General features: G+C 42.1%; 1 protein-coding gene across 3 annotated transcripts in view; it reads left to right on the forward strand.

The window, feature by feature from the left end:
- LOC139577532 (3',5'-cyclic-AMP phosphodiesterase 4C-like) overlaps positions 1-10,860 on the forward strand; it is a 65,251-nt gene extending 54,391 nt beyond the window's left edge. For all 3 annotated transcript variants that reach the window (XM_071404578.1, XM_071404587.1, XM_071404593.1), the window contains 9 exons: positions 3,438-3,531; positions 4,917-5,101; positions 6,762-6,860; positions 6,997-7,161; positions 7,316-7,415; positions 7,677-7,831; positions 7,978-8,100; positions 8,235-8,417; positions 8,634-10,860. In XM_071404578.1, the coding sequence (XP_071260679.1) occupies positions 3,438-3,531; positions 4,917-5,101; positions 6,762-6,860; positions 6,997-7,161; positions 7,316-7,415; positions 7,677-7,831; positions 7,978-8,100; positions 8,235-8,417; positions 8,634-9,188 (1,659 nt within the window). In that variant the 3' untranslated portion in view covers positions 9,189-10,860. The remainder of the gene's footprint in view (positions 1-3,437; positions 3,532-4,916; positions 5,102-6,761; positions 6,861-6,996; positions 7,162-7,315; positions 7,416-7,676; positions 7,832-7,977; positions 8,101-8,234; positions 8,418-8,633) is intronic.
- The last annotated feature ends 1,203 nt before the right edge of the window (positions 10,861-12,063 follow it).

Below are 12,063 nucleotides of genomic sequence, written 5' to 3' on the forward strand. Positions count from 1 at the left end.
TATGCAACATTACATTTTCTGTTTAGCCATATGGAACATATGTATCCTATTCATGCTCCGTGTCTTTTTCTCACCTGCATTCCAGCAGACATTGTGCAGGCAGGGTGTGTGACATCATCACCAAAAGACACAGAACGTGATGTAGGAAAAGGGCAGCTCTTCCACCATTGCTCCAACATGCTGTTGCTTTGTCAGGCTCCTGCAGTGGTTGCCTGTTGACAAGGTCACACCGTACTGTATGAAAGTTGTATAGTAAACCCATGTGTTCTTTAGGAATTCTATTTCACTATTTTACAGTAGATGTGTGATACATCAGTATCAAACACAATTCATATTTTGCTACATTGTTGACATTTTTGATTGAGGTTAGAGCCGATGTACAGTATTCGTTTTTGTTTACTGGTATGACCTGTATCCTGAATGAGGTATAGTGGTTCATATTAATAATAATCATTTGTTCTATTTCACACATACTCAAGTACGTATTACAGTTTTTGTCAGTCACGTTGGTGCAATTTTCACAAGTATGTGGTACATTTTCAACAGTCTAAGCACAAAAATCTAAACTCTAAGTACATTTTCAATTGTCTGAGTAGTACAACAAACAAATTCACAGTCACTTGTTCACTGCACCAAATCACTCCTTCAATTTGGAAGTGTATTCAATCTAAGTATCTGCTTTTCAAAATGCAATATTCACTGTACTTTTGATATGGTTTGTTAACAATACAATTACTATTATTTTTATTCAGCACTTCAAAAAGCGCCTAAAAAAGAAAGTATCTTAGTTAGTTAAAAATGGTAGTTAAAATAACGTAATGGTGAGCCTGATGTATTGATGACTAAACTAAATGTTCTCATGGTACTTCACGGAGAACAGATTTTGCATGAGTGACTCAAGGGTGAACGATGTGTTCAACTCCAATGAATGCACAATGAAAGGTTCTGAACATAAGATAGGGTGCATTACAAGTGTTATCAGGTTAGAGGTTTGTACTTAGAGTTTTGAAAAGAAACGACTTATACCTGAAACAATGTGCCACAGTGATTGAAAAAAAAACTTGAATGCGTATGTGTGAATTGGAAATGTGTGTTTTGTATATCCTAACTCCCCCTGAGACACCCAGGGAGCAATTAGGGTTAAGTGCCTTGCTCAAAGGTACAACGATCGATTTTTCATCTTGTCGGCTCGGGGATATGAACTAAATACCTTCCGGTTACTGTCCCAATGCTCTAACCACAGATAGAGCCAGATGTTTCACCAGATGTATAAATCTGAAGCCTCTGGTTGGAATTTCCACTCCCCACCAATACGTTTTGTAGACCGAACAGAGTGCACTAAGTTTTGTAGACCGAACAGAGTGCACTAAGTTTTGTAGACCGAACAGAGTGCACTAAGTTTTGTAGACCGAACAAAGTGCACTAAGTTTTGTAGACCGAACAGAGTGCACTAAGTTTTGTAGACCGAACAGAGTGCACTAAGTTTTGTAGACCGAACAGAGTGCACTAGGTTTTGTAGACCGAACAGAGTGCACCAAGTTTTGTAGACCGAACAGAGTGCACCAAGTTTTGTAGACCGAACAGAGTGCACCAAGTTTTGTAGACCGAACAGAGTGCACCAAGTTTTGTAGACCGAACAGAGTGCACTAAGTTTTGTAGACCGAACAGAGTGCACCAAGTTTTGTAGACCGAACAGAGTGCACCAAGTTTTGTAGACCGAACAGAGTGCACCAAGTTTTGTAGACCGAACAAAGTGCACTAAGTTTTGTAGACCGAACAGAGTGCACCAAGTTTTGTAGACCGAACAAAGTGCACTAAGTTTTGTAGACCGAACAGAGTGCACCAAGTTTTGTAGACCGAACAGAGTGCACTAAGCTTTGTAGACCGAACAGAGTGCACTAAGTTTTGTAGACCGAACAGAGTGCACTAAGCTTTGTAGACCGAACAGAGTGCACCAAGTTTTGTAGACCGAACAGAGTGCACTAAGTTTTGTAGACCGAACAGAGTGCACTAAGTTTTGTAGACCGAACAGAGTGCACTAAGCTTTGTAGACCGAACAGAGTGCACTAAGTTTTGTAGACCGAACAGAGTGCACTAAGTTTTGTAGACCGAACAGAGTGCACTAAGTTTTGTAGACCGAACAGAGTGCACTAAGTTTTGTAGACCGAACAGAGTGCACTAAGTTTTGTAGACCGAACAGAGTGCACTAAGTTTTGTAGACCGAACAGAGTGCACTAAGCTTTGTAGACCGAACAGAGTGCACTAAGTTTTGTAGACCGAACAGAGTGCACTAAGTTTTGTAGACCGAACAGAGTGCACTAAGCTTTGTAGACCGAACAGAGTGCACTAAGTTTTGTAGACCGAACAGAGTGCACTAAGTTTTGTAGACCGAACAGAGTGCACTAAGCTTTGTAGACCGAACAGAGTGCACTAAGCTTTGTAGACCGAACAGAGTGCACTAAGTTTTGTAGACCGAACAGAGTGCACTAAGCTTTGTAGACCGAACAGAGTGCACTAAGCTTTGTAGACCGAACAGAGTGCACTAAGCTTTGTAGACCGAACAGAGTGCACTAAGCTTTGTAGACCGAACAGAGTGCACTAAGCTTTGTAGACCGAACAGAGTGCACTAAGCTTTGTAGACCGAACAGAGTGCACTAAGTTTTGTAGACCGAACAGAGTGCACTAAGTTTTGTAGACCGAACAGAGTGCACAAAATTTTGTAGATGTGATCCTTTGACAAAGTTTTTTTTAAATTACGTTGTTTACAAGCAGTGCAAGGGTGAATTGAGTTGATGCACAAGCACATGCTAGAACGGGCCAATGGGATGTTGTTAGCTCGTGCTTGGCTCTGCCAACCACCTTGCTTGTTCTGCCCGCTATGCTTCATCTGCTCCCATTGAAAATGACACAGATGAACTATCTTGGGTTAGTTATAAATATCTTTGCTCTAACCACCAGGCTACCTGCTGCCCATTGTTTTGTTTTTCAAAACAATGTGTTCAATGTATTTTGCTAAAAAGGGATTTGTACAGATTTCCTTTCTAATGGACTATGATGTGCTATTTTTGGCATGGTATGAAATCCAGTGGAAACATGGGCCTACTGTATACATATAAAAAGAGTGGGGTCTCATTTTGACTTTGGATTGTGCAGAAGTTGCTTGTTTGTTATTTTGTATATATATTTATTTAAAAATATGTTATGTAGCAGCTTTCTCTCCATATTTGTGGTTTTTCAACAGTACTACTCTGAGGCCAAGTGTAGCTTTGTGTCCAAGACTTTCCAGTTGTAACATTATTTCAGGGACACTATTCAAGCAATACCTCTAACTTCTGTCTTCCCCTGTTCTTGGTAATAATATAATGCTCTGCCTCTCTCCATCTCATTCTTCCTTTCGCCATCCCTCTCTCCATCTCTCTCTCCATTTCCTCCCCCAGTTTAAGAGGATGTTGAACCGGGAGCTATCTCACCTGTCAGAGATGAGTCGTTCAGGGAACCAGGTGTCTGAATACATCTCCACTACCTTCCTGGGTGAGTCACACACCTCCCCTTTCACCTGCACTCCTGACTGGGTCTCTGTCTGTCTTCTATCCCTTATACACCTCAGTCCTCTATCCTCTAGAAAACTAACCAGAGCTCTATGTATGTGGCTCTGGTCAAAAGTAGTGCACTATATGGCTGCCATTTAGAAAAAGGGTTATATTTTAGTTAATACTGACCAGTATAATGCATTTTTGTTATTTAACCTTTATCCACACTGTTAACCCCAATGTGCTGTCATTACTCAAAACTTTTGAGGAAACACGTTGAACTTAATATATCTGAGTACAGTTACTTAAAGTGATTTTGTATTTCTTAATCAAACTGATAGAGTTACTGTGCGCTTGTAGGGTGTCCTGATTTGAGTTGTATCAGAGTAACGCCCACTTTAAGCCACGCCCCCAATATAATTTCCCAGTGTACCTTGCCTTTTTGAGTGAATTGTGGAATCATCACCCATGACTGTATTTGGTAGTGACAGAAACATGGTTGTGGAATTCGTTCATTTTCAGTCCTATGGCCTTCCGCAAGTGAATTCCTAGGTAAATGTTATCATTATAATTGAACATTACATATCTCATAAGGCCTTATTTTGAGGCCTAGATTTACTCTAATACAGTGGCTTGAAACTCATGGTTGACAGGCCACATCAGGCCTGCAAGTAAGGTTGCAAAATTCAGGGAACTTTCCCAAAATTCCCAGATTTTCCCCCAAAAAATAGAGGTTGAAGAATTTCCAGGAATCTTCTAACCCAGATTTCTGGAAAACATACCAGACTTTTGCAACCCTACCTGCAAGACACTTTATGCTGGCTTGCAAAATGACATGTAATTCCTATTGGAATCCAGCCAGAGTTAGGCTATCCAACAGTAGAAATGTGTTAGGAACAGTGTGAGGAGACTACCTAAGCCATTTAAATTGGAACAACCATTTCTGTAATGGGCGCAAAAAATCTAATCAAATGATTGGATTAGTTTAGAAAAAAATGTATGTTATTTAACTGTGTGTAACATAAGATTAATCAATCAATCACTCAATGTGCATGCAAAAACACAGATATTAAAAACAATTCCCAAAAATCAACCTGCAGTAGAGCATGCTGGGAGAAAAGTTAATTTGTTGTCGTATCTTTAGAAAATTGAGTTAATGTGATTTCGTAAGTTCAACTTACTAGAAGTATTTGAGTTAAAAGGCCTTGGGGTTTACAGTGCAGGCAGTCATTTAGACTCGGGTCTCTTTACAAGTGAGCCCAGTAATGATGCATACTATAGAGATATAGCACACTATAGCCTTTATAATAATAAGTTATAAATGCATGCTTATAACAAGCATTCAAAAGTATTGTAATTAACCTCTGACCTCCATGTCTCCTCCAGATAAGCAGAATGAGGTAGAGATCCCGTCTCCGACCCTGCGGGAACGGGAACGGGAGCGGGAGCGGGACAAGCCCATGTGTCATATCAGTGGAGTGAAGAAGCTGACACACAGCTCCAGCCTGTCCATCAACACCACCATGCCACGCTTCGGAGTCAAGACGGAACAGGAGGACGCACTGGCCAGGGTACTGTATACCTGTACTGGATCTGGGATCTGTGGACCCTTACACATACTCACACATGAACACTCAGTCACTTCGAAGATGATTTAAAATGACATATCCTGCAGAGACCCAGCGAAAAAAAGCTTTTTGAATTATTACTTTTTTGGGGGTGAAATAAACATTTTACTATATTTATTTTATTACTTATTTTATTGTATGTGCACTGTAGAGGATATTATGAAGAGGTTAATATTTGTAAAATTTTACATTACAGTAAATATGTGTACAGTAGGTGAAAAACACAGGATATTTATACACAAGCTCTTATTTAATGTGAGAAAAAATATATTACACTGCTCTGAAAACTCACCAAACTATTCCACAGATACACTATATATACAAAAGTATGTGGACACTCCTTCAAATTAGTGGATTTGGCTATTTCAGCCACACCCGTTGCTGACAGGTGTGTAAAATCAAGCACACAGCCATGCAATCTCCATAGACAAACATTGGCAGTATAATTGCCTTACTGAAGAGCTCAGTGACTTTTAATGTGGCACCGTCATTGGATGCCACCTTTTCAACAAGTCAGTTAGTCAAATGCCCTGCTAGAGCTGCACCAGTCAACTGTAAGTGCTGATATTGTGAAGTGGAAATGTCTAGGAGCAATAACGGCTCAGCCACAAAGTGGTAGGCCACACAAGCTCACAGAATGGGACTGCTGAGTACTGAAGCACGTAGCGTGTAAAAATCGTCTGCCCTCGGTTGCAACACACTACCGAGTTCCAGGCCCCTTAGTTCCAGTGAAAGGAAATCTTAACACTACAGCATACAATGACATTCAAGACGATTCTGTGCTTCCAACTTTGTGGCAACAGTTGGGGGAAGGCCCTTTCCTGCTTCAGCATGACAATGCCTCCGTGCACAAAGCGAGGTCCATACTGAAATGGTTTGTTGAGATCGGTGTGGAAGAACTTAACTGGCCTGCACAAAGCCCTGACATCAACCTCAGGGAACACCTTTGGGATGAATTGGAACGCCGACTGCGAGCCAGGCCTAATCGCCCAACATCAGTGCCCGACCTCAATAATGCTCTTGTGGCTGAATGGAAGCAAGTCCCCACAGCAATGTTCCAACATCCTAGTGGAAAGCCTTCCTAGAAGAGTGGAGGCTGTTATAGCAGCAAAGGGGAGACCAACTCCATATTAATGCACATGATTTTGGAATGAGACGTTCGACAAGAGCAGGTGTCCACATAATTTTGGTCATGTACTGTATTTACTTACTGGAAACAATTTGAATATCAAACTCACAAAAATTATGATTACACAATTACATGCATGTACTTTCTTCTTTAAATAAAATGTGCTAAATTGAGATTGCAGCCATTTAAAAAAAAACAGGATGAGAAAGTACAAAGTCACACCCCCCACATGATATCATTGAATACCCCAGAATGTCCTCTCAAAGGTACAACAGGACTTAACAAAGTGGCATGTATGGCCTCAGAGATACGGCCCAAAAAATCAATCTCCATTAGAGTGGACAAAAATGAATTGATTTCATTTATTGATGGGTCTCTGAAGGGATTAATATGTCAAGTCAAATTCTGGGTATGTGTAAATTTACTTGGCAAATAAAGGTGATTCTGTTTCTGATTCTGATGTCTGTTGACCAGGAGCTGGATGACTTGAATAAGTGGGGCCTTAATATCTTTCGTCTGGCTGAGTTCTCCAATAATAGGCCTCTCAGCTGCATCATGTTCGCCATCTTCCAGGTGGGTGAAAAGCAGTGGTTTTATCCATTAGATTTTCAGTAAGAGTGGTCATATAGACTTAATGTAGACTTTGCTGTTCATATACGTGTATAGGATCCTGAGTGTTTGTGTGACACTGTGTTTTCCTTCCCTGTAGGAGAGGGATCTGTTGAAGACGTTTCGAATCCCTGTCGACACTTTTGTGACCTATGTTATGACCCTGGAGGACCACTACCATGCCAACGTGGCCTACCACAACAGCCTCCACGCCGCTGACGTCACACAGTCCACCCATGTCCTGCTGTCCACACCGGCTCTGGACGTAAGAACCAAATTTCACCACACACTGAGCCTATGTCTAACAACAGCTAACTTGAAGCACACAGCTGCACTCTAACTGCCATCGCACATTCATGTCCTGTAGGCTGTTCTAAAACGTGATTGGTTACACTGTGTTCTATCTCTCTCTCTGTCAGGCTGTGTTCACTGATCTGGAGATCCTGGCTGCGTTATTTGCTGCTGCCATCCATGATGTGGATCATCCTGGCGTGTCCAACCAGTTCCTCATCAACACCAGTGAGTCCTTACAATGGAGAAAGGAGGAGACAGGATGCTGTACTGCATTATAACTGCATTATAACTTAATAAAGCTCCCTGAACCACATCTCAGTTGAGCTTAGCTTACTAGTCAGTGTAGCACAGCTAATAACATAAAAAGAAAATGCCAGAGTCAGCACTGTAATGTGAAAATGGTACTAGTGGGGTGTGTCTACAGGTCCTCTGACCTAGTATGTGTTCTGTACTGACCCGCTGTGTTCTGTCTGTCCTCTCCCCCAGACTCGGAGCTGGCTCTGATGTACAACGATGAGTCAGTCCTGGAGAACCACCACCTAGCCGTGGGCTTCAAGCTGCTCCACGAGGACAACTGTGACATCTTCCAGAACCTCAGCAAGAGGCAGAGACAGAGCCTGCGCAAGCTCGTTATCGATATGGTGAGGCTCCTGCCACTCACACTCACCCACTAATGGGCTGCTCTGCTGGCTCAGTAAGGGGCGGGGCTTATAAGAGTTATTTAAATGTTATTTTCTGATGTTTTTTATGTTTTTGTTTGACCTCCTCCTTTAATTGACCTCTCAAGGTGTTGGCGACGGATATGTCCAAGCACATGAGTTTGCTGGCTGATCTGAAGACCATGGTGGAGACGAAGAAGGTGACCAGTTCAGGAGTGCTCCTGCTCGACCACTACAATGACCGCATCCAGGTGAGCTTTCCCCTCTGACCTCTAAACATATGCCCTGCAGAAAAAATGGTACTCCAAACTCAAATTGAAGCTGGAGAAAATTCACAACGCCTACCGTGCACTGGTGATACCTGACCTTATGTGTGTGTCTGCAGGTGCTGAGGAACATGGTGCACTGTGCGGACCTAAGTAACCCCACCAAGCCCCTGGTCGTGTACAGAGAGTGGACTGAGCGCATCATGGAGGAGTTCTTTAGACAGGGGGACAAGGAGAGGGAGAGAGGCATGGAGATCAGCCCTATGTGTGACAAACACACTGCTTCTGTGGAGAAGAGTCAGGTTAGGAAACAGGATAGGATACACACAACACACATTTTGGGATCACTTTCAAAGTAATTCTAAAAGCTTAATGCTTATATATGCTTTCTTAATAATTATTGATGTTTATAAATGTCATCTCATGTTGCTTACACAAATTCCTTAGCCGTGTAATGTGCTTGTTATTAGTGTGATGTTCGTTAGTGTGTTTGATTCTCCTGGTGTTGTGTGCTGTAGGTGGGCTTCATCGACTACATCGTGCACCCTCTGTGGGAGACGTGGGGGGACCTGGTGCACCCTGACGCCCAGGACATCCTGGACACTCTGGAGGACAACAGGGACTGGTACCAGAGCACCATCCCCCAGAGCCCCATCTCCCCAGCCCCAATCCCCCTCGGCCCAGACAAGAGGCTCAACGCCTGCATCGACAAGTTCCAGTTCAAGCTCACCTTGGATGACGACACGGAGGGAGGACAGGAGGAGGAAGAAGAGGAGGAGGAGGAGGAGGTGAAAACCACCCCCAATCACATGGTGCTTGACTGCAGTCAGGGAGAGGAGGAAGACAAGAAAGAAGAGGAGGAAGGAGAGGACGTGGTAAAGGATGAAAGGGAAGGAGACATCATCGAGGAGGAAGGGGAAGTAGGGATGGAGGAGGAGGAGGTGGAGGAGGAGGAGGAGGAGAAGAGGGGAGTTCTTCAGCGAGCTCAGTCAGGGGTGGAGATACTCTCTGACACAAGCCCCGTGGAGGACGAGGAGGAGGAAGACTCCTCCTCACCAGCTGATGACACATGAGTTCCGCTCCTCTCTCCCTGGCCACACCCCACATGCACACACCCCGCCCCTGTTGTCCATCCTTTATTTCCGATGGTCAACACCCAAGATCAAATAAGACTGCATAGACAATAGACCTTTAAATCTATTTTTCAAAAAGGGAACACAAATAATATTGCTTAAAGAAAAGCTATTTACACAGCAACTGTAGATTTGGAGTGGGAGCTGGAGGTGTTTCTTCCAGCTGATGCTTTGAGGAACTGCTATGAGGACAAAGAGTAACATAGAGAAGCATTAATAATGGGCCATTGAAGACAGTGTAGCACTGGAACTGAAACACACACACATAAACATGCACAAACTCACCTCCACACGCAAACACACCTCACTCACACTTCGAGAAAAAACTCTGAAGTCTACACACGAGAATGTGTGTGTTTGTGTGTTTGCGCGTGCCTATGTGTGCGTGTGTGTTTAGAGGACTCTGATTGGTAACGAATCTCTTTGGAAAAAGCCATCTCTATATGGAGTATTAACTAGCGTCAGTCAGTATTACTAGTTCATGTTTGTTAGAATTCAATGAGTGACTTATTTTCCATTTCTGTCGGAAAGAAAACTACAGATATCTATCTATAGAGGAGGAGTGGAGCGAGAAAAGAAGAGAGGATTAAGTTTAATAAAGAAAGGAAGATGCTGTGATGAGGGGACCTGAGGGTCCCGCCTCCATTTTCCCATTTTCCCTTTATGAAGAAGTGCTACCGGTGCAAGATGGCTGTGTGCCTTTCTGGAAACACCAGCTCCTGAAACATGGAGCTGTCGTGAAGCAATGCATCGTGGGACAGAAGTGTCGGCTTTTGTCTTCATTTTTGATTGTCTCTTGTTCAAAGATCTATTGTAACTGTTCATGATTTAATGTGTGTGTGTGTGTGTGTGTGTGTGTGTGTGTGTGTGTGTGTGTGTGTGTGTGTGTGTGTGTGTGTGTGTGTGTGTGTGTGTGTGTGTGTGTGTGTGTGTGTGTGTGTGTGTGTGTGTGTGTGTGTGTGTGCGTGTGTGTGTGTGTCACATGCTCAGTCCGTTTCTGTGGTGACAGGTTTTCAGCTGTAAGTCTTCCTTTGTTGCTTTTCAAGTTGATGAGACGTTTCAGAACTCATAGATAAGGAGCAGTCACTACCACTACACCACCACACCTGCTGCTTGTACACTCTCCAGTTTTTACATACAAAAATTATTTTTCTTTTTTACTTTCTGAGGATAAGCCATGTGATACTTTACAGTGTATGTTCTGCCTGTTTTCTATTTATTATCGTTTTGGCTAAATATGTTTGAAGGATTAGGATAATATCATCAGCAGCACAAATTCACATTCCACCTCTTACCCACTCACACTGTATTTATTCACCAGTCTCTTCTCGCTTACTGCATCAGTTGTCACCAAAGCAACAGATTGGAAACTGATGAGGTTAGAGATGCTTTGACGGGGCAGACTGAGAGGATTTTGTCAGGGTGATTTTAGGATTGGAGGGAATCGAAAGAACGAGCTTGGCCAGAAAGGAGGCTGTTCAGACAGTCACACACAGCCATTCTTGTTACGTTTTAAGCTTTTCTGCCTTAATGTCAAATGCAGGATACATACCTGCCACTATGTAGATTTATAAAATAAATTCTAAATATCCTAGTATATTTATACCATGTCTGTATGCCTCTATCTGTGAGTGTCTGTGTGTCTATACACAATGTACCCAGCATCTGCATATGGTCAGGAACATTTTATGGCCAATATTAAGAATGTGTTGTGTCAGTTACGAGGGCACAATAAATAGGCCAATTTAGCTCCAGGGAATGCAGGTCAAATGAGTGGTAAACATATAGATGTTGCAGACCGGATGTAGAGTAAGTATATTTTCTCACAATACTTTTTCTGGTTGAAAATAATGTCTCTCTTGGGCTGAGTAAATGTCTGATGTTATATATATATATATATATAGTAGTAGTAGTAGTAGTAGTAGTAGTAGTAGTAGTAGTAGATGAGAGAGTAGTAGTAGTAGTAGTAGTAGTAGTAGTAGTATATATATATATATATATATATATATATATATATATATATATATATATATATATATATGAGAGAGAGAGAGAGAGAGAGAGAGAGAGAGAGAGAGAGAGAGAGAGAGAGAGAGAGAGAGACACTAGCTAGCTAGCTTTTTCTTGTAATGTGTTGTGTGTCATCACTCACTAGAGTCACCATCCTGGCTGTATGAGGTCATGGTCACAGGATTGATCAGCACACAGCTTGAATCGGTCTCAGTTTGACTTGGAGTTGTTCACAGGGTAAAAAACAACAACATAAGTATAGCTGGTTTCTGCTGGTCGGTAACGTAGCTCGTCTAAAGAACAGCCTGTGCCTGATGGAACAGAGGCCTGAGATCCGTCCAGTCCAGCTCTGTGATTGGCTGGAGCAGCATTGCGGTGTCACCGCACAGGCCTTTAATTGTTGGAATGGGAATCCAACGTTACTGTCTCAGTACCTGGAGAAGGAGATTCCCTTGAAGCTTCCCCATGTCTTTGAAGATATATGGCTTTGTTTATCTGGATTTTTGTTTTTTCATGAGCTATAAAAACAAATAAATATTTAATTGCCATTTTAACACAATACTGTAGCGCTCATTTCTTATTAAGAAATTATTCAGTTGATGAATTGCTGCCATTCTTTTTAAATATTGAAAAGAAAACCATGGAAAATACCACAAGTGTTTTCTTTGAACAGTTTGTGTACAGTTTTTATTTTTGTATCATTCTGGTGGATGGTCTAGAAACGAAACTATAATGACATATTGATAATATAACTCTTAGCATTATCACAGCTTGTTTTGTATGTTTTGTAATGTTGGATTGTAAA

Source organism: Salvelinus alpinus, chromosome 1 (genome assembly GCF_045679555.1).
Source record: "Salvelinus alpinus chromosome 1, SLU_Salpinus.1, whole genome shotgun sequence".
Lineage (NCBI taxonomy): Eukaryota > Metazoa > Chordata > Actinopteri > Salmoniformes > Salmonidae > Salvelinus > Salvelinus alpinus.